Source organism: Astatotilapia calliptera, chromosome 16, assembly GCF_900246225.1.
Source record: "Astatotilapia calliptera chromosome 16, fAstCal1.2, whole genome shotgun sequence".
In the NCBI taxonomy this organism is placed as follows: domain Eukaryota; kingdom Metazoa; phylum Chordata; class Actinopteri; order Cichliformes; family Cichlidae; genus Astatotilapia; species Astatotilapia calliptera.
In genome coordinates, this window is record NC_039317.1 from 14,361,413 (window position 1) to 14,377,813 (window position 16,401).

The 16,401-nt window shown below is 42.3% G+C and overlaps 1 protein-coding gene across 2 annotated transcripts in view; it reads right to left on the minus strand.

The window, feature by feature from the left end:
* The window catches only part of arhgef7a (Rho guanine nucleotide exchange factor (GEF) 7a), a 35,957-nt gene extending 23,072 nt beyond the window's left edge, over positions 1-12,885 (minus strand). Inside the window, exons 1-5 of one of the 2 annotated variants that reach the window (XM_026144494.1) lie at positions 12,595-12,885; positions 12,236-12,481; positions 6,956-7,039; positions 929-1,013; positions 698-831 (exon numbers count right to left, since the gene is read on the minus strand). In XM_026144494.1, the coding sequence (XP_026000279.1) occupies positions 698-831; positions 929-1,013; positions 6,956-7,039; positions 12,236-12,400 (468 nt within the window). In that variant the 5' untranslated portion in view covers positions 12,401-12,481; positions 12,595-12,885. The remainder of the gene's footprint in view (positions 1-697; positions 832-928; positions 1,014-6,955; positions 7,040-12,235; positions 12,482-12,594) is intronic. The other variant, XM_026144493.1, reaches the window with a different exon arrangement.
* Between the last annotated feature and the right edge of the window lie 3,516 nt (positions 12,886-16,401).

Sequence of the window (16,401 nt, forward strand, 5' to 3'; positions counted from 1 at the left end):
ATACTCACAAAGAAAACGGCGGCCGTTACAACTTATGTCTAAAAATGTATAGTTTCATGCATCTGTTAAAACACTCGACTCCAGGTACATGACGCACAGCTGGAAACACTTCACGCAAGTCGAGCTGCCTGAGATTCACAGAATTTACAGAAAATGTTAAATTTTTGTGATTTATATCGCTATCGGACAATAGATGTCTTATATCGGGATATGAGATTTTGGTCATATTGCACAGCCCTAGATCAAATCCCCAAAAACTTCTCTATTCATCATCATCATCATCATCATCAAATACTTTTTAGACTAGATTTTTCTTCCAGGACTATGTTCCCTTTATGCTTTAAAATGGCTTAGGTGTAACTGTACGCCTCTTTCCGTGTATGAGGATGACATGCAAATTTGCTGCTGCCTCCATCTACCCCTGAGTCATTTGCCTGCAGCAAACTCTGCTCAGGCACTATAAAAGCACTTTTCAAAATGGCAGCATGTAATACTGGAGTCATGTGTCTGGACCAGAAACCAGTGAGCAGAAAAAAAGAATAAGAACAGACTGTTTGTGACACATCAGAAGTTCAATGTTAAGTGTTTTATTTATGTTCTCTAGAGTGTTAGAGCTGTAATGATAAATAACATATGCCTTTGACACATATCCACCAAATCTGCGTCAATACGGGTCAGAAGCACGTGTTGACCTTACCAGGCTGCGAAACTGGTTCTGCAGCAGCTTGGAGGATCGGGCCAGTGAAGCCTGAGAGGACAGCGACTCGAACGACTTGATGCGGTGGGCTGAAGAGTGTCGGGCGCACACCGAATCGCTGCCCACACCGATATCTGCGCAAGAGCGGGGAAATATAAATCAGCCTCATGACTACTCCCACGTCCATAATGACACTCTCACACACACACACACTGCACATTTTTAACTGACCTGCAGTCACTTTATTCAGAGTAACCAAACTGCTGAGCACTTTGGAGAAGTTCAGTCCCAGCAGCAGGTCACTGGCCTCGAATGGCTACGGGTGAGAGACAAAAGAACATGAGCCTGACAGTCGGCCGCAGCGATGACAACACCGAGCAATCAGTCAGTAACAGTCAGCTGAATAATGTACATAACAAACACTATTGCAAAACACAGAGAGGATAAAACTCAAATATTGATGATTTTTCATTATTAGAAGCCAAACCATACAGGATACAGAGTAACACAGAGGCCATTATTTGGCGAGTTAAAACTTTTTTATCTTAAAAGAGATAAATATTTCCCTAACATGACTAGTTATGAGTCCTTAGTAAGATGATATATCAATGCTGTATAAACAATAAACTTGTTCTACTGTTAAAACAGTTCTGCCTAACTCGGCTCGTTTTAGCAGAGTGCCCTCTGGTGGATAAACTATGCAACGACAGCACTCATTACATAGCTGAAGGGTGTTTCTCACATCTCTTTACTTTTTTTTAGATTGTCATTTCACTAGCTGGGACCACATCCTCAATTAGGTTGGACAGCATTCCTAGTAGATAATGGCAGATGGCGTAAGCATGAATTGAAGCCGCAATTTGGGGACTGGTGGTGGCTCCTGAGCAGATCCCCATCTACTAACCGTAATGAGAAGTCAATGAATTGAAAAAGGGAAGCTGGGTGGGACAGAAAAACGAGAACAAACAAGCTGTAGTGCCAGGGGATCATACATAGACAGACAACCAGAAGGGGAGTGTATGAGGTGTAATTATTATCTTATCAGCTGTTATAAATGCAGACACCAACATCGCCAAATAGCTAATATGTGTATTTTTATTATTGTTAGCAAAAATCACAAAAAGATAATAATAATTTTCTTTATATAGAATTATTTTTTTCATTTTCATCCATTCCAGCCATCATTATTCTTAACTGTTGTTTCCCTTCAGGGTCACGGGTGGGCTGGAAGCTCTCCCAGCTCAGTGGCTAAGAGCCAGGAGAGGCTGCTAGTTCGTCACAGGGCGAACACATAGAGACAGACAGCCATTGACATTCACATCTATGGCCTATTTAGAATCACCAGTTAACCTACTTTGCTTGTCTTTAACCTTCGGGAGGAAGCCTGAGTACCCAGAGAGAACTCAGGTAGGCTGAGAGAAAACGCAAACTCCACCGAGCAAGGCTTCAGTCAGCTGGGGGATTTGAACCCACAACCGTCTCTGTGAGGATATGATGCTAACCGCTGCAGTGTCACATCCTTTCATTTTGATCAGTGCGTTTTCGTACATCAACTCCTTAATGTGTGGGCTGCAGTACATTTGTGAAAACGCCTTAAGTGTCAGAAACTGCAGACCTTGCATTTAATATACATACGCAGGGAACATAATGTTGTTTACAACATTTTCAATCAGAATTCCTCAGGCTAGTGTGAAGTCTACTGTGTGAGTGACGTTTACTAAAAAACTAGAGCATCTAACCGTTTTGGAAAATGACATGAACTGAATACGTCTTTGACCTCTTTTGTAATACATCCTTTATTCAATCTGGTAATTTCAAGGAAATACAGATGTAAATGAAACAGAATGAACGTGAGCAGAAGAATCAGAAGACTGATGTGATAAGTATCCCTTATTTGGCTCTTTTCATGGAATTTCGTGACAACAACAACAAAAAGCACTGTCTGTCCCACCACCACCCTGACACTGGCCTCTCTAGTATGTGACTGTATCTCTGTTGATGACTTAGGCTATCTCTTCCTGTGCAGTGCCTCCAAGTGATTAGTTACTCTCGCTTCGGTAGCACAGAGGATGAGCGACTGTGAGATACAAGTCTCTTTCATCTTCCGCTCTGATTGTAGACATGTCCTCAGGGAAAATGTGGATGACTGTTTGAGTGAGTGGTGTGGAACATAGAGTATGTAGGTGTTTGTGTGCTTGTGATTAAAAGCTACAAGACTCGCTGCCACTTCTCTAACATCTTAAGATTCAGTTTTAGACCCTTAAGATTTCTTCTTCAGTTTAAACAACAGCTTTTGCTTCACGGTGAAACATGACGAGTTATGTATATTAAAGATTTTTGCACGGCGATCATTAACATGACTAACGTGACGAGCTCCGACTTGTCTGCTGAGCCTCAGCATCATAGCCAGGTAATGATCCCCGCAGGCTGAAACAATGGTCCAACACCCTTCTGTGACTCAGCACGCTACAGCAGTGATACACTTGCTCTCACACCGTCACAGCTGAGGAAATGAGCAGTTATCTGCACAGGATGATAGAACAACCTGGTCCATATATACTACGGGTAATATGAGACTGAAGGATGAGTCGAGTAGATTATACTGAAAACAAATCAACACCGAAACAAAACTCTGAAACAAAAGCGCTCATATTAGGCGGACAGCGTTAGAGATGCTGTAAACTTACAGGCAAGGCAGCTAAGCAGTTTCCTGTTTGGCAAAACAGCAACAAACAACTCTTCACTGGCCAAGTCAGTCAGCTGATCTCAATCCAGCTGATCATGTGTTTGAGTTCATGAAGACTGTACTCAGGACAAAAGGCCCCTGACAAAAAAGTCAAGCTTACAGGCCAACAAGAGTTTTTAAAATCTTATTAGCTACTTTAGCCTTGCAGATTCATGGTGCTTACAGCAAATTGAAGGCTTTAAATAGCACGATACATGCCTTTTTTAAAGATCTCACTCGCTTTTAGTGCCTTAAAACTGTTAGATAATTTTTAACAATAAAACCGAAATCAACTTATCAGATCAGCGTAGCCTACAGACTGTATATAAAAGATGAGCAAAGCCACTGTAACTTCACCCATTTTGATGCCTTGACTGGAGAGTGTTACCCAATTGGTGTTTTGAAACCAGACATCACAAACGAGGAGTGGAGCTGTCTGAGTAAAAGTAAAAAAAAAAAAGTAAAGTGTAAAGTGTGCGTGTTAGTCCCCATAGGGAAATAGTTCCTCTGCATTTAACCCATTCACCCAGTGAAGCAGTGGGCAGCCACCAGTGCAGCGCCCGGGGAGCAGTGTGTAGGGACGGTACCTTGCTCAGGGGTACCTTGCTCAGGGGTACCTCAGGGTAGCCGTTCAGTGGAGTCGAACCCCCGACCTTCCGATCATGGGGCCACCACTCTACCTACTGAGCTATCCCTGCCCAGTCTGAGTAAGACTGCATGATCAATTCTGACTCTAATGGGAACAACAGTTTACGAAATCATCATCACGTTTGTCCTAAGAAGTAAGATTAGCAATCGAACCCATGATGTCATCAGGAAAGTGTTTGCAGAGATCGCAGATCAATGGATCTAAGGGTTGTTTAACTGTAGAACTAACCAGAGTCACCCAGTCGGCCACTGCAGAGGATCCAGGTTTAAAGCCCTCGCACTTTGTCTTCATGTTTCAGACCCAAACACTGTGTCCATCACTTATATTCAGTCTGTGGCCAACACTAGCAACCATAGACTGTTTGAGAGATACCTGGTGCTGAGTAACTTATAAAATGGTAGCATTTACTCCTAATGCCACCAACAACACAAATACAATTAAGTTCAGTTCACTGATATGAATTGGTTTTGGCAAATCCTAGCAGACAGGTAGCAGCTGTAACACCCCTATTAATGCAAGCTTTTAAGACATCAGTTATAGGGACATAAAACTTTTTTGTAGCTGGTCTTAAACATGTTTATTTCTGCTATAAATGGGTGTCTCAACATGGGAGTCTATAACTTTCTTTTTTCAACACCCTTCAGTGGTCATTTGAGGAATTTTTGCCACTTCACCGGTTTCATTTTTCAGCCCAGGGGGTTGCCACTTGGTGTAGACAGGTGGATTTGTTATTAGTCTCCGGGTTGGCATAGTGTTACTATTCCAGTGGGGCCAGAGGGGTAATGAGAGCTGTACTAACTGTATTTCCTCCTCTATAGCATCATTAAAGGGCCGTATTGCCAAGGTTCTGCTTAGACCCTCAGACAGCTGACACAACACAGAAATCCACTGAAAATAAAGACCAGGCTAACAAGTCTGATTTTCAGCGTTTGCTTTACAATTTCTTGCTTAAAAAGACAAAAACCTATTGATTTTCTTTAATGTGGCACAAGAACAAGACGAATTCAAATAAAAAACATTTGTCTCTTCAGCTTTCAACCAAGTGACATTAAACAGAACAAAGCTGAAGCCGAAGCACACTGATATTCTGGAAACCTTAAATAAACCATGCTGGACTCCAGGAAAGCTGCATCTTGAGCTCATCTCTGTGGCAAGCACTCAAAAAGCTGGTACCAAGATTGCAGTTTGATGGCACGGATACATAAAACGCTAAATCCTAAACGCTTTGCCTTTTCCAGATTCTATTTGGGATATCATCACTTCTGTAGGAATATGGAACTTTTAGTTTTATCGGGGTAGCTAGATGGGATAAGTTTGCTCTTTCTGAGGGACCACAGGGGTTATGGGAACTCCAATGATTCCTCTTCCTGTGGTCAAAGGCATTAATGTTGATGGATAAGTAACAGCAGGCGTCCAAATATCAGACGTGGTCGCAAGCATCTAAGCAGAATTATTAACAATCAGATCGAAACGACATCGTTCCTGGTGAGATATTTCAACCACACATGGGACCGCAGCAAATCTGGGATGTCCCCACTCAGCCAAGTGTCCAGCTTAACTCTATTTAAAAGAGGTCGGCCAGAACTGCAAAAGCACAGTGCCCCCCCCGTCTTTAACATGCAAGCGCCCACTGCTCTAATCTACCATCGGACCAGTTACCCGGGGTCCGAGCCAGCAGTGCTCTGGATAACATCCATCTTTGCCCTGCAGCTGGTGAGCAGTAGGACTCCCATGTCCCAAATTACTGTAATCCTGCTCTCTACAGTTCACTCAAAAACAATTTGCAAACAGCTGATCACACATGTGCACACGAGGATTGAACATCCTTTAAAAAAAAGAAAGAAAAAAGTGGTATTTGTGAGTGGTTCATCCTCAGGTAAAGTAACAGCCTGACACAAAAGAGGAGATAGGATGAGGACTATACGAGAAAGAAACACAGATCCTTGCTCAGCACTGCTGTCAGGACCTGTCCCTGCAGTCAGCCAAAGCAAAGGTCTTTACCAATAAAGCCATGCATGCACTCAGCTTGCTTTACTTGCATTTCATTCGTCTGTTACTACTAAAATGGCATGTTTCACACACTCAAATTGACAGTGCTTTTCCCCCAGCTCCTCCTCTTGTTCTGTAGCTGGAAGACTCACCAGGGAGAAGCAATGCTGAGGAACACTGACTTGCATTGTCAGAGTGGGACGGTTCAATGACCCCTCTATGCCCCAGCTGATACTCAGCCATAAACAGCACTCTGTCCTTAATTTGCAGAAGAGTGGGGTTGGAAATTATACAAAATTATCCAGATATTTCTACACGGGCCCAGGAGTGAGGTGCTTAATCCGGGGACATGTTAAGACTTTACACCTTATTATTGTTATTATTATAACGCGTTAATAACCATGTTGGGACAAGACTGGCTTACATAACCATCCCCAGCCTCAGTGACTTGTTCTCAGAGACATGTTTATAGGGTGGCCAGTGTGAAATGGTGGTGAGGGTAAAGCCACGCATGAGCCCGAGGACAAAGCTATCTGGATTAATCAGACAGCGTAAACACAACACGTTCCTGAGACTGCGCGTGAGGAACGTGGATATTTCCACAGTATCAATCAGAGCCCACCGAAGTGGCTAAAATACTGCACATGCATCCACCTTACGGTAAACAAAAAAACAAAAAACAAAGCTCTCAGCCGAGCGATGGGTGATTGTTCTCGCTTGCTAATTCACTCCTCCTCCCTCTCTGTCAGGGGCTCCGTCCCTCCACTCCATGGACGCATTGTCCATTGTCTCCTCCTGAACATGCAAACTCTACGTTTCATACAGCTTCTCTACGTGGTTAAGTGATTGCAATCCCCTCTACGCACACCTAAAATAAATCCGAGAGGGTACTCACCTCGACGCGGAAAGCCGTGCAGCCCTTCAGAAACTCTTTTATGTTGCTCAGGCACTCGCCGTCGTTCTTCGGTTCTTGGTAAACCTGAAAAAACGGAAACGCTGGTCAGGAGTTAAACTTCCAGTTCACGCTCGCCTCTCTCACTGCGGTTGCGTGCGGCTTTCATTGCCTTAAAAATCTATCTTCTTCTCCTTCTTCTTCTACGACGCGCATTCTACTGTCTCCCGTGTGTGAGCACTGACCGGGCCTGACACTCCGGGAGGCTGAACACAACCCCCCCTCTCAGCGGGGAAGTGGAAGAGAGTGCAGCGCTGGGTCGAGGGAAATGACGTAGACAAATAGGGATGCCCCCCTTCCCCGTCTTCCCCACCCCACCAACTTCTGATGTTGCTTTAGCATGTGAGTGCACTGGTTTTTATTCCTGTCCCATTTAAATTCGTAAAGAAGAAGAATAAAATAAGGCAAAAATAGTGGGCGGTGTCGGTAAGCAAAAATATGATTTTATCCAAAGGACTGCAAAATTATGTTGAATCAGTAAAATATTCAAAACATGATCATCTTCATGATGATAAAGTTCAATCTACTAACAAAAAAATACATAGAATTAATCAAATAAATTCTATTTTAGCCTACTGATTAGTACATTTTATAGATGAAATCAAGCTTAGCAGTCGTTCTTGGTCAAACATATCTGCAGCATTCCTGTACTGCCGTTTCTTTTTATTTGACTTGCAGAGAAATATGAATGAACTTAGCACAAAAATTAAGGACATTTGCTTGTTTATTTTGCTTAAATGTTGCCATAATTGTGGGGAAAATGTATTTGCGGTTTGAGCAGCAGAGTTGAGTGTGTTGTTGCCCTCGCCAGATCCCCTCTGCCAGTGCCAAACAGCTTATTCTGCTATTGGATCTTGTTTGGTGTTGTTTATTGGTCTGGATGATTGAAGTCTAATAAAAACAACACGTGTTGGCAGTTTAACAATTTATTCATTTAACAAACAGGAGCTCCAGTAGCATGTGGAAGAACTGCTGTGGAATGGCGTCCCAGCCTTCGACCAGCATTTGTCACAAGTCAGCCAGTGTGGTTGTGTTGGTCACTCTGGCAGGAGCAGCACATCCAGGCTGATCCCACAGGGGCTATTCCATCCTCTCCACTCGCAAATTCTTGAAGTAGTGTCTGATATACATCACTCTGTGGGAGTGAGCAATGTCATCTTGGAGGATAGAGTTTGGCCTCAGACTGTGGGGATGTGGGATTGCTACTGGTTGCAGAATCTCATCTCAAGCTCTCTCCAGTGACCTGGAGGCAATTTCAAAGGAAACCTTGTTTTTCCAGTGAGGGAGATGCCCGCCTTCACAATCACACTGCATACACCAAAAGCTGTTACCCTATTGGTGCATCAATCAGCATAGCGTTCTCCATATCTTCTCCACATTTTGAGCCAATAATCCAAATGCTGAAAGCAGAATATGAACACATCGCTGAACATAACGTTCTTCGGCATCCAGGTTCCAGTGCACATGTTGCAAACAAAAGCGCAAATGAGCCTGACAGTGAAAGGCAGGCTTCCCAGCAGCTCTATGAGACCAGAAATTGTCTAGATAGCGAGTCGTCGGCCATATTGTCCTGCAAACCTAGACTTCAAATCTGTAGAAGACTGCCTGTGGTTCCTAGGTGCTGACAGGTTGAGAAAACGGTCTTCATGTGGTGTCATCTTCTTGGGATACCCATTTGGTAGCCTGTCTCTGACATCCCCTGTTATATGGAAGTCAGTTTGGAAATGGTAGTAAGATTCACTCCAAATAATGCTGCACCTTGGTTTGGTGAAACATTAGGTTGAAGTTGCCCTTTGGCACAGGCCCTATCAAGATCAGTCAAATGTGGTATGCTTGGAGGAGACGGCAACTGACCGCTGTAGCAGGGTCCATGCTCACAGGTACTGACAATCAGGCACCTGATTGTCGGTACCTGCAATGCCAGAAGCTCAAAACAAGAGTCAGTAGCAAAATACGCTACATACTCAACTCTGCCTCTCAACTCACAAAAGCATTTTTCTTATAAATTTCGCACCATTTAAGGGGAAATAAACAGGCCTTCCAGAGGTGTAAGACTTATTGCTAAGGAGCATTGTTACAACAAATAAATCATTGACCAAACTTTATATTTTACCTTTCTGCTAAGTTTATCAATATATGTAAAAATGTCAAATGTAAAATGACAGAGTATTCAAGGTGAGTACCAGTTCAAGGATCTGGTATATGAGTGAAGGTTCCACACGAAAAAACTCACAACATCAAACACTTCTCATTAGTTTTGTAATATGCTTCTTCACAGGAAGCTTGTTTATGTTGGAAACTGTAATTTTCTGAGGTGACTTTTTTTTTCAAATCAGCTGTTTTGTGGGGGCAGTTAATGCTTGATGGTTGGTACTAGTATAAAGCCCTGATATGTGCTGTAAAAACACAGTAGACTAAGGAGGGAAATCCCTCTGTGAAACATACTGTAATAGGCTGCAGCTGTATCTAGTGTGTATCTAGTGGCACATCTGGCCACTTTATTAAGTCCACTGGTTGTTTTGCAAATATTTAATTAGCCAATCACATGGCAGCAATTTAGTGCCTTAAGGGTGTAAACATAGTCAGGAGGACCTGCCGAAGTTTAATCTGTATATGAGAATGGGAAAGAAAGATGATCTAAGCAACTTTAAATGGGGAACACTAGCTGGTGCCACAGGAGCTGGTCTATTCGGAGTATTTCACAAACTGTTGATCTACTGGGATTTTCCCACACAACCATCTCTAACGTTTACAGAGAAAGGACAGAAAAACAGAGAAAATATCCAGTGAGTGGCAGTTCTCTGGGAGAAAATATCATGTTGGTGCCAGAGGTCAGAGGAGAATGCACAGACTGCTTCAAACTGTTGGGAAGACAACAGTAACACAAATAACTCTTGTTACAACCAAGGTATGCAGAACAGCATCTCTGAATGCACCAGACAGTGTACCTTCAGGTAAATGGGCTACAGGAGCAGAAAACCACTTCAGGTGCCAGTTCACATGAGCTCACTAAATATAGAACGTTTGGTCTGATGAGGCTCGGCGTTTGTTGTGACGTTCAGATGGTAGGGTCACAACATATGCACGGATCTGTTGCAAATATGTCTCGAGTTCATGTCAATATGGACAAAAATCTCTGAGGAATGTTTCCAGCACCTTGATGAATCTGTACCAAGAAGAATTAAGCCAGTTCTGAAGGTGAACGGGAGGCCAATATGACTCTAGCAAGGGGTTCCTATAAACGGCCTGTGAGTGTAGTAACTTTTCTCTCTTGGCCACGCTTCAAGATTTATTAGCACCAAATGGAAATTTCACTTGTGATGGCAGAGCAATGCAGACACACCTGGTCACAAGCATAAAATAAGGAAACAGGTGTATCAATGGGGAGTCACTGCATGAATTTAAATTAAGTTTAAATCCACTATGGTGCCCCCCATGCCTTTGTTCTGTGCAGCTAGTGTGACTTGAACTGTTAATGAGCAAAATGTATCTTGTTTTTCTCTTGGGCCTCGTAAAATGTTAGCACGGGCTGCAACACATGGAAAGGGCTATCTCCTGTTCACATCTTCGGCTTTTTAGGTAGCTATCACGACTGACATATGGTCCAGCTGTGCCACACATCTTCCGATTTTGGCATGGCCATACTGTACAGTGCAGCCCAGAATGATAGTGATTGGTCAGCCTGAATTTGTGGTCACAGAGAGACACCCTACTTATTAAAAAAATGTAAACATGTCAAGACAGATAGGTAGATAGATAAAGTATCTTCATTTCATAGTTTTAGTTGTTTTTCAAATAAAAATTGTTCCTTGGATAGTGTATATTAATCATAATAATTTAGCAGACACACTGTATTAAAAATTCCTTCATCACACTTGGCTAATATGTCATTATTTGGTTGGTGCATGTTTTGGTTTAAAAAAAACGTAATAACAATAATGATAATAATAATAATAATATTTCTATTCATTTACAGTTTCGGCTCATTGGATCTGAAAGCAGTTAAGAATTAGCCCGAGAGAGAGAAAATACATATTTTTATCTGGTTTTGTTTTTTGTTTTCCTTCTATTAATATGAATAAAGCTCATTACTCTATGTGGTGCTTGCACATTATTCATATGCTGGCATACCTGTGGCCACATAAGTGATTACTTTATCACTGCAAGCCTTTACACACACACAAAAAAAAAACTTAAATGAAAATAAAGAACATTATTATTGTGACAGAAGTAGATTTAACATTATTGAGACATTATTTGCCCACACAGGATTCCACCCATCACCATATAAGGATAGGTAGCCTATAAATAAAAAAAAGAAAAGAAAAGAAAAGGGGGAGGCTGTCTTTTAGCCACCCTCAGATGTTCTCCTGCATGCTTGATGATCAAACATAACCTCCACCCCAGAGTGATATTTGTCATTTTAAGGGAGGAAAATGGAAAAACCCATTTGGGCATTGGCAGGCAAATTTGTTGTTGTGAGGGTGCAGGTATAGCCTCCGGCAGCACATCCTCTTTTGAGGAAAACAAATGGCCTCCTTCAGGTTGTTGCTGAAACCAGCAGACGCTGCTGGTAAGCTGACAGACACAAACACTGCGCTGTTTCTTTAAAAAGGGAGAGGGTCTATCGCTGTCTATGCGCCTTTGCAGTCAATGGCGGCCCACTCTTATAGCAATGGTCTGTGTACAGAAAGCCCCTCATCCCCGGCGGATCAATCGGCGTGCACTATCAAAATACACTGACATACAAGCCGCATCCGCCGGGATTAAAGAGAAAATAAAACGGGTTCTTTCAACGATAGCAAAGATCTGCTGAGTGGTTAGAGCTGCATTAAAAGCATATGTCGAGGCCTTTATTTGAAAGCCTCTAAAGCATCTAACAGCTCCCAAAGAATGATCAGTCTTCATTTTGCTGTAGTGTTACGTTATTGAGAGCAGATTATTATTGGGTGGTACAGACATCGACCTGTATTTTCCCCCTCCCTTTTTCTCCTCTTTTTACACGCTGACATACGCGCAACCATAGTACTTCCATCGCAGACAATAACACGGGCTGCCGTGACCTACAAAAGAAATTTCCTCATGGATCAGTAGGCAGAAAGAGAGGCCAGACAACAAACCGCGTCGGTTTCCCTGTGCTGGGCAACGCGGAGACACGCCGACGCGGGCGGGCGGTTGGGGATGCGGAGGAGAGCGGGGAGTGAGTGTCGGCTATTTCCCTACCTTCTCCGTGGACCCCGGGCTGAGCCGCTCCAGGAGTCTACACAAGACCACCCCATCCTTCAGGGAGGTCTGCAGAAATGCCTCGGGATCTGAGATGGTCTTCTTTGGCGATTCCAGCACCCCGAGCGTAATCAACCATGTAACCGTCTGTTCCGCCGAATTCATGTCCAGTCACAGCAGATCCGATTCAACAAAGCGGCTGTGTTTTGGTATCTCAGCAGCTCAGCGCCCTGGTTACGCTGTCATCTGTGCGTTAGAACAGGAACAGCATTAATCCAACCATATGATGCATGATATGAGAGAGAGTGTGTGTGTAGGGTGTGCTGTGGGAAGAAAGGGGGGGGGGGGGGGAACTGTACCTCGGGTGGATGCGGATGACGGCTGGCTTGTGGAAATTCAGCAAGTCTGTTTCCCCCCCTCTAACCTGGAAAGCTGTCAAGTGCGGTTCGTTGTAATGCGTCGAGGCAGTGGACTGCATACGTGCGCATCGCAGCCGCCAGCCGCTTGTCTATTGGATGACATCACAGGAGAGGGACAAGCCTGTCCAACCAGTTGTTGGGGCACTTTTATCGTGTCATGAATAGGCTTTTACTGCGTGGCTTTGCATATCCTGCCCTTTCATCCGTTTTTATTATAACCACGCCACAGGCTATCCGTTGTTATCTGCTGTAAGCTGTGTGTTTTTTGGAGGTTTTTTTTTTTTGGACAGGCCTCAGTTGGAAAAAAAATGGGAAGCAGCTGAGCAGACAAATCGGCTTACTGATGTCCTTTAAAAGACAAGCTCTGAAGAAAGGTAACATAAAATATATTTTCACCGAAGCTCCTTCATAACACCGATCTATGTATCCATAAAGACATGCTGCCAAGCTGCTGCATGGACTATTATGGTGTAGCCCTCAATTATGGGGTCAGGATAATATATATTGGAGGTAACATAAAAAAAACAACCTTCACACACACACACACACACACACACACACACACACACACACACACACACACACACACACACACACACACACACACTAATCTTCTACTTTTAAACAGTGTTACCGGTAAAGAAAAAAATAGCCCTGTTCTGTTTACAGTTTGGTTCAGTGTAAACAGCACACTGTGAATTTTACCCTGAGGGCATCAGCTCATACTCTTTGTATTTACAGAACGTGGTTTGGGTTACAGGTGTCATTAAGGCTCTGCCTCCTCACCAGCTCCTCACATAGTCCTAAAATATCTCCCAAAGAGAGGTTGGTGGGGACATTCCAGTTATTTTTCCTGCACTTTTGAAGCTTTGAGAAGAGTTTAATGGAAGAGCTACCGAAAAGAGTTTGTCATCTGCCTCAACAGGTGATAGATTCAGTAGATGCCCTCAGGCAGCTATTCATTCTACGCCTTTAGAGAAATGCACACACTGAGTGATTTGTCAACAAATATAATCCACCAGATGATCCCGTTTTTACTGAGAATCTAAATAAACGCTGACTTATGTGTCTCATTTTAAAGACTTGCCTAAACCGTCCACACATTCAAAACATATAATTAGACTCATTAGATGAAGGAAAACCACCTGATCTTAAAAAACATTGAAACTACAAAGAACTCAGACCGAAACATTATCATGCAACCATGTTAATATTAGGTTAGCCATTAAACTGGCCGTGAGGGGGGTTGAAGAAAATGAGCCAAATATGGCATCAAACTGACCAGGAAGAACATTGAAATGTGATTAAATAATGTGTAAATAAGGTGCTATTGAACAAGAGAATATTATTTAGCTCTCTCACTTCTTTTGTCCTGCAAAGGCAACAGGGAAAACGTTTAGGGGAGCTCTCATATTTCCACTGCACCCTGCACTGTAGCAGAGGAGTGCATAAGTTTCCACTTTGGCCACGAGGCGGCGCCCTCTATTCACTGATCTGTTCTAATCTTCTCAGCGTCGCATGAATGCCTTCTGGCTTAAGTTACGAGACACCTCTTGGTGGCTTATATGCTGCATGCTACACTAACACGGCGTGAACAAGGTAAGCAAGCAGCCAATTAATAATAACCCACAAAAATATGAATACAACTCCTGCTTTGTCTTCAGTGTATAAATTTGAGGCAGCATGGGTACAAGTGCTTCTTAATTAGACTTTTTTAAAATAAATTTTTTTTAAAATAGATTTTTTTTTTAAATTGCGCAACATCTGGAAAAAAAAGTTATTTTCATCAAAACTTTATTAATAACTGTCAACACTTCTAAGTAAGCGTGGGCCAAAATATTGATATGGCAATATAGCCTATCGCTTCCATCTGCAATGCATTACTGATACATGGGTATCCATTATTTTTAATAATACATGTAGGCACTCTAAATGGACTCCCTCGCCAGTCTGACTGATCAGAGCGCAGACTTTATGACTCCTGGCGGTGGCATTTGTCAAGTTTATGAAGTGGAGGGATGTTAACAGTGAGGACCAAAGAAAAAAAAACAGTTGAAACTGTGGGACACAGAGTAACTCTTTACTTACTCTGACAAGTTAGAGTAAGTAAGGAGTTGTGTATTTATTCACTGATGCATTACAGTGAATAAATACATAATTCCTTCTTTTTTGCCTATTTGGGGTGTTTTGGGGTTCTTTTATAGCTGTACAGATATTTAAGCATGACAGTGTTAAAATGTATCAACTATCTTTTAATGACTGTATCATTATATCATCATTACCATAAGCAATGTGTCATGATCGTTTTCTATATATTCTGTGATTCCTGCCACAGTTTCTAACAGTCGGAGGGATGTTTCAGAGTCTTTACTCCAGTGAAGTTTTTATTGTTATAAAGCAGCAGTAGATCATTTATTAACTACAAAGGAGGGGGAAAGGGAGGCTGGACTGTTAAATCAATTAGATATTGTATTTTAGAGAAATATGAGCACTGTACAAAAATGCACTAACAGTGTAGCTCACCCCGCTTCTGTTCTCCTCACACCTTCTCCATCTCCCTTATTTTGCAGAAAAGGAGTGTGTGTGGGTGAAAATGTGTACATGCATGCCTGCATGTGCGCGCACACATGTGTTGTCAGGAAGGGTGACTCTTGAGGCAAGCTGTGTTCTAAACAGGCAGCCGTTGAGGGATACCGCTGTACCTTTGAGGTCCTGTCACCATGGGCCTGTAACCAAGGGTGCCACTGTGTGGCTGTGGAGACTAGCTCCAGGCATTTCATATCCCTCCATTCCCAGTTCATCTGTACAGTTTCCACTCTGTTCCACAGGCAGATTCTGTACTTTCATTCTCTTTGCCTTTGTGTGCATGCAGAAGGAACCAGGAATAGTTTATGTAATATTAGAATAAACCAGTCAGATTCTCAGAGAGGTACTCCCACAGACTTCTCAGATGGACTTAAATAGCTCATTGCTAAAACCACTGGGTTCATTTGGACTCACTTTACACAGAATTTTGCTCACATTATTTGAAAAATGGAAATTATTACAAATAAACTTGGAAACGAACTGTTTGTTTATTTATTTGTTTGCTTATTTATTAGATATTTATTTATAGATAGGAACATTTACTCCCACTAATTACACTCAGCTGTTGAGTTATTATTAGCATCTTAGCAATTCACTCACTTTTTTGGCTACTGAGGAGATATTTCATTGGTTTATCCATACACTTTTCTAGAAGCTTGAAATGCAGTTTTCATTTTGATGATGACTTATTCATTTTATGTATTTATGCATTGCTTTGGATTTGTGCCTCACAGCCTATCCATCACTTTAAAGGAAGTCCAGTGTTCAAACCTTCTCAGGTCAGCTAAACTATTCTTTCTATGTACATGTTTCAAGGCTACTGGAAAAGTAGCCTGGAAGCATATTAGTTATCGTATTTGCTACATTTAACTTTTTTTTGTAACTTATCACTTAAATATGCATTTTACAAAGTATTTATTTATTTTGCTTGTTTGTTTGTTTGGGGAGGGGGGTTTGGGGGGATCATACTCATGATGTAGAAGTCTCAAAAACTTCTTAAAAGCTCATGTCAAATCTAAACAAAAGAACAGCACACATGAACTCACAAACAAGCGCAGTCTTCTCATGTGCACGAAGTTTTTGATGTCTTCAGCATTTGGCAGATCAAATGAGTTTCTTCATGTGGGCTCATAAACAAGCAAAACTGAAGCGTGTGACAGA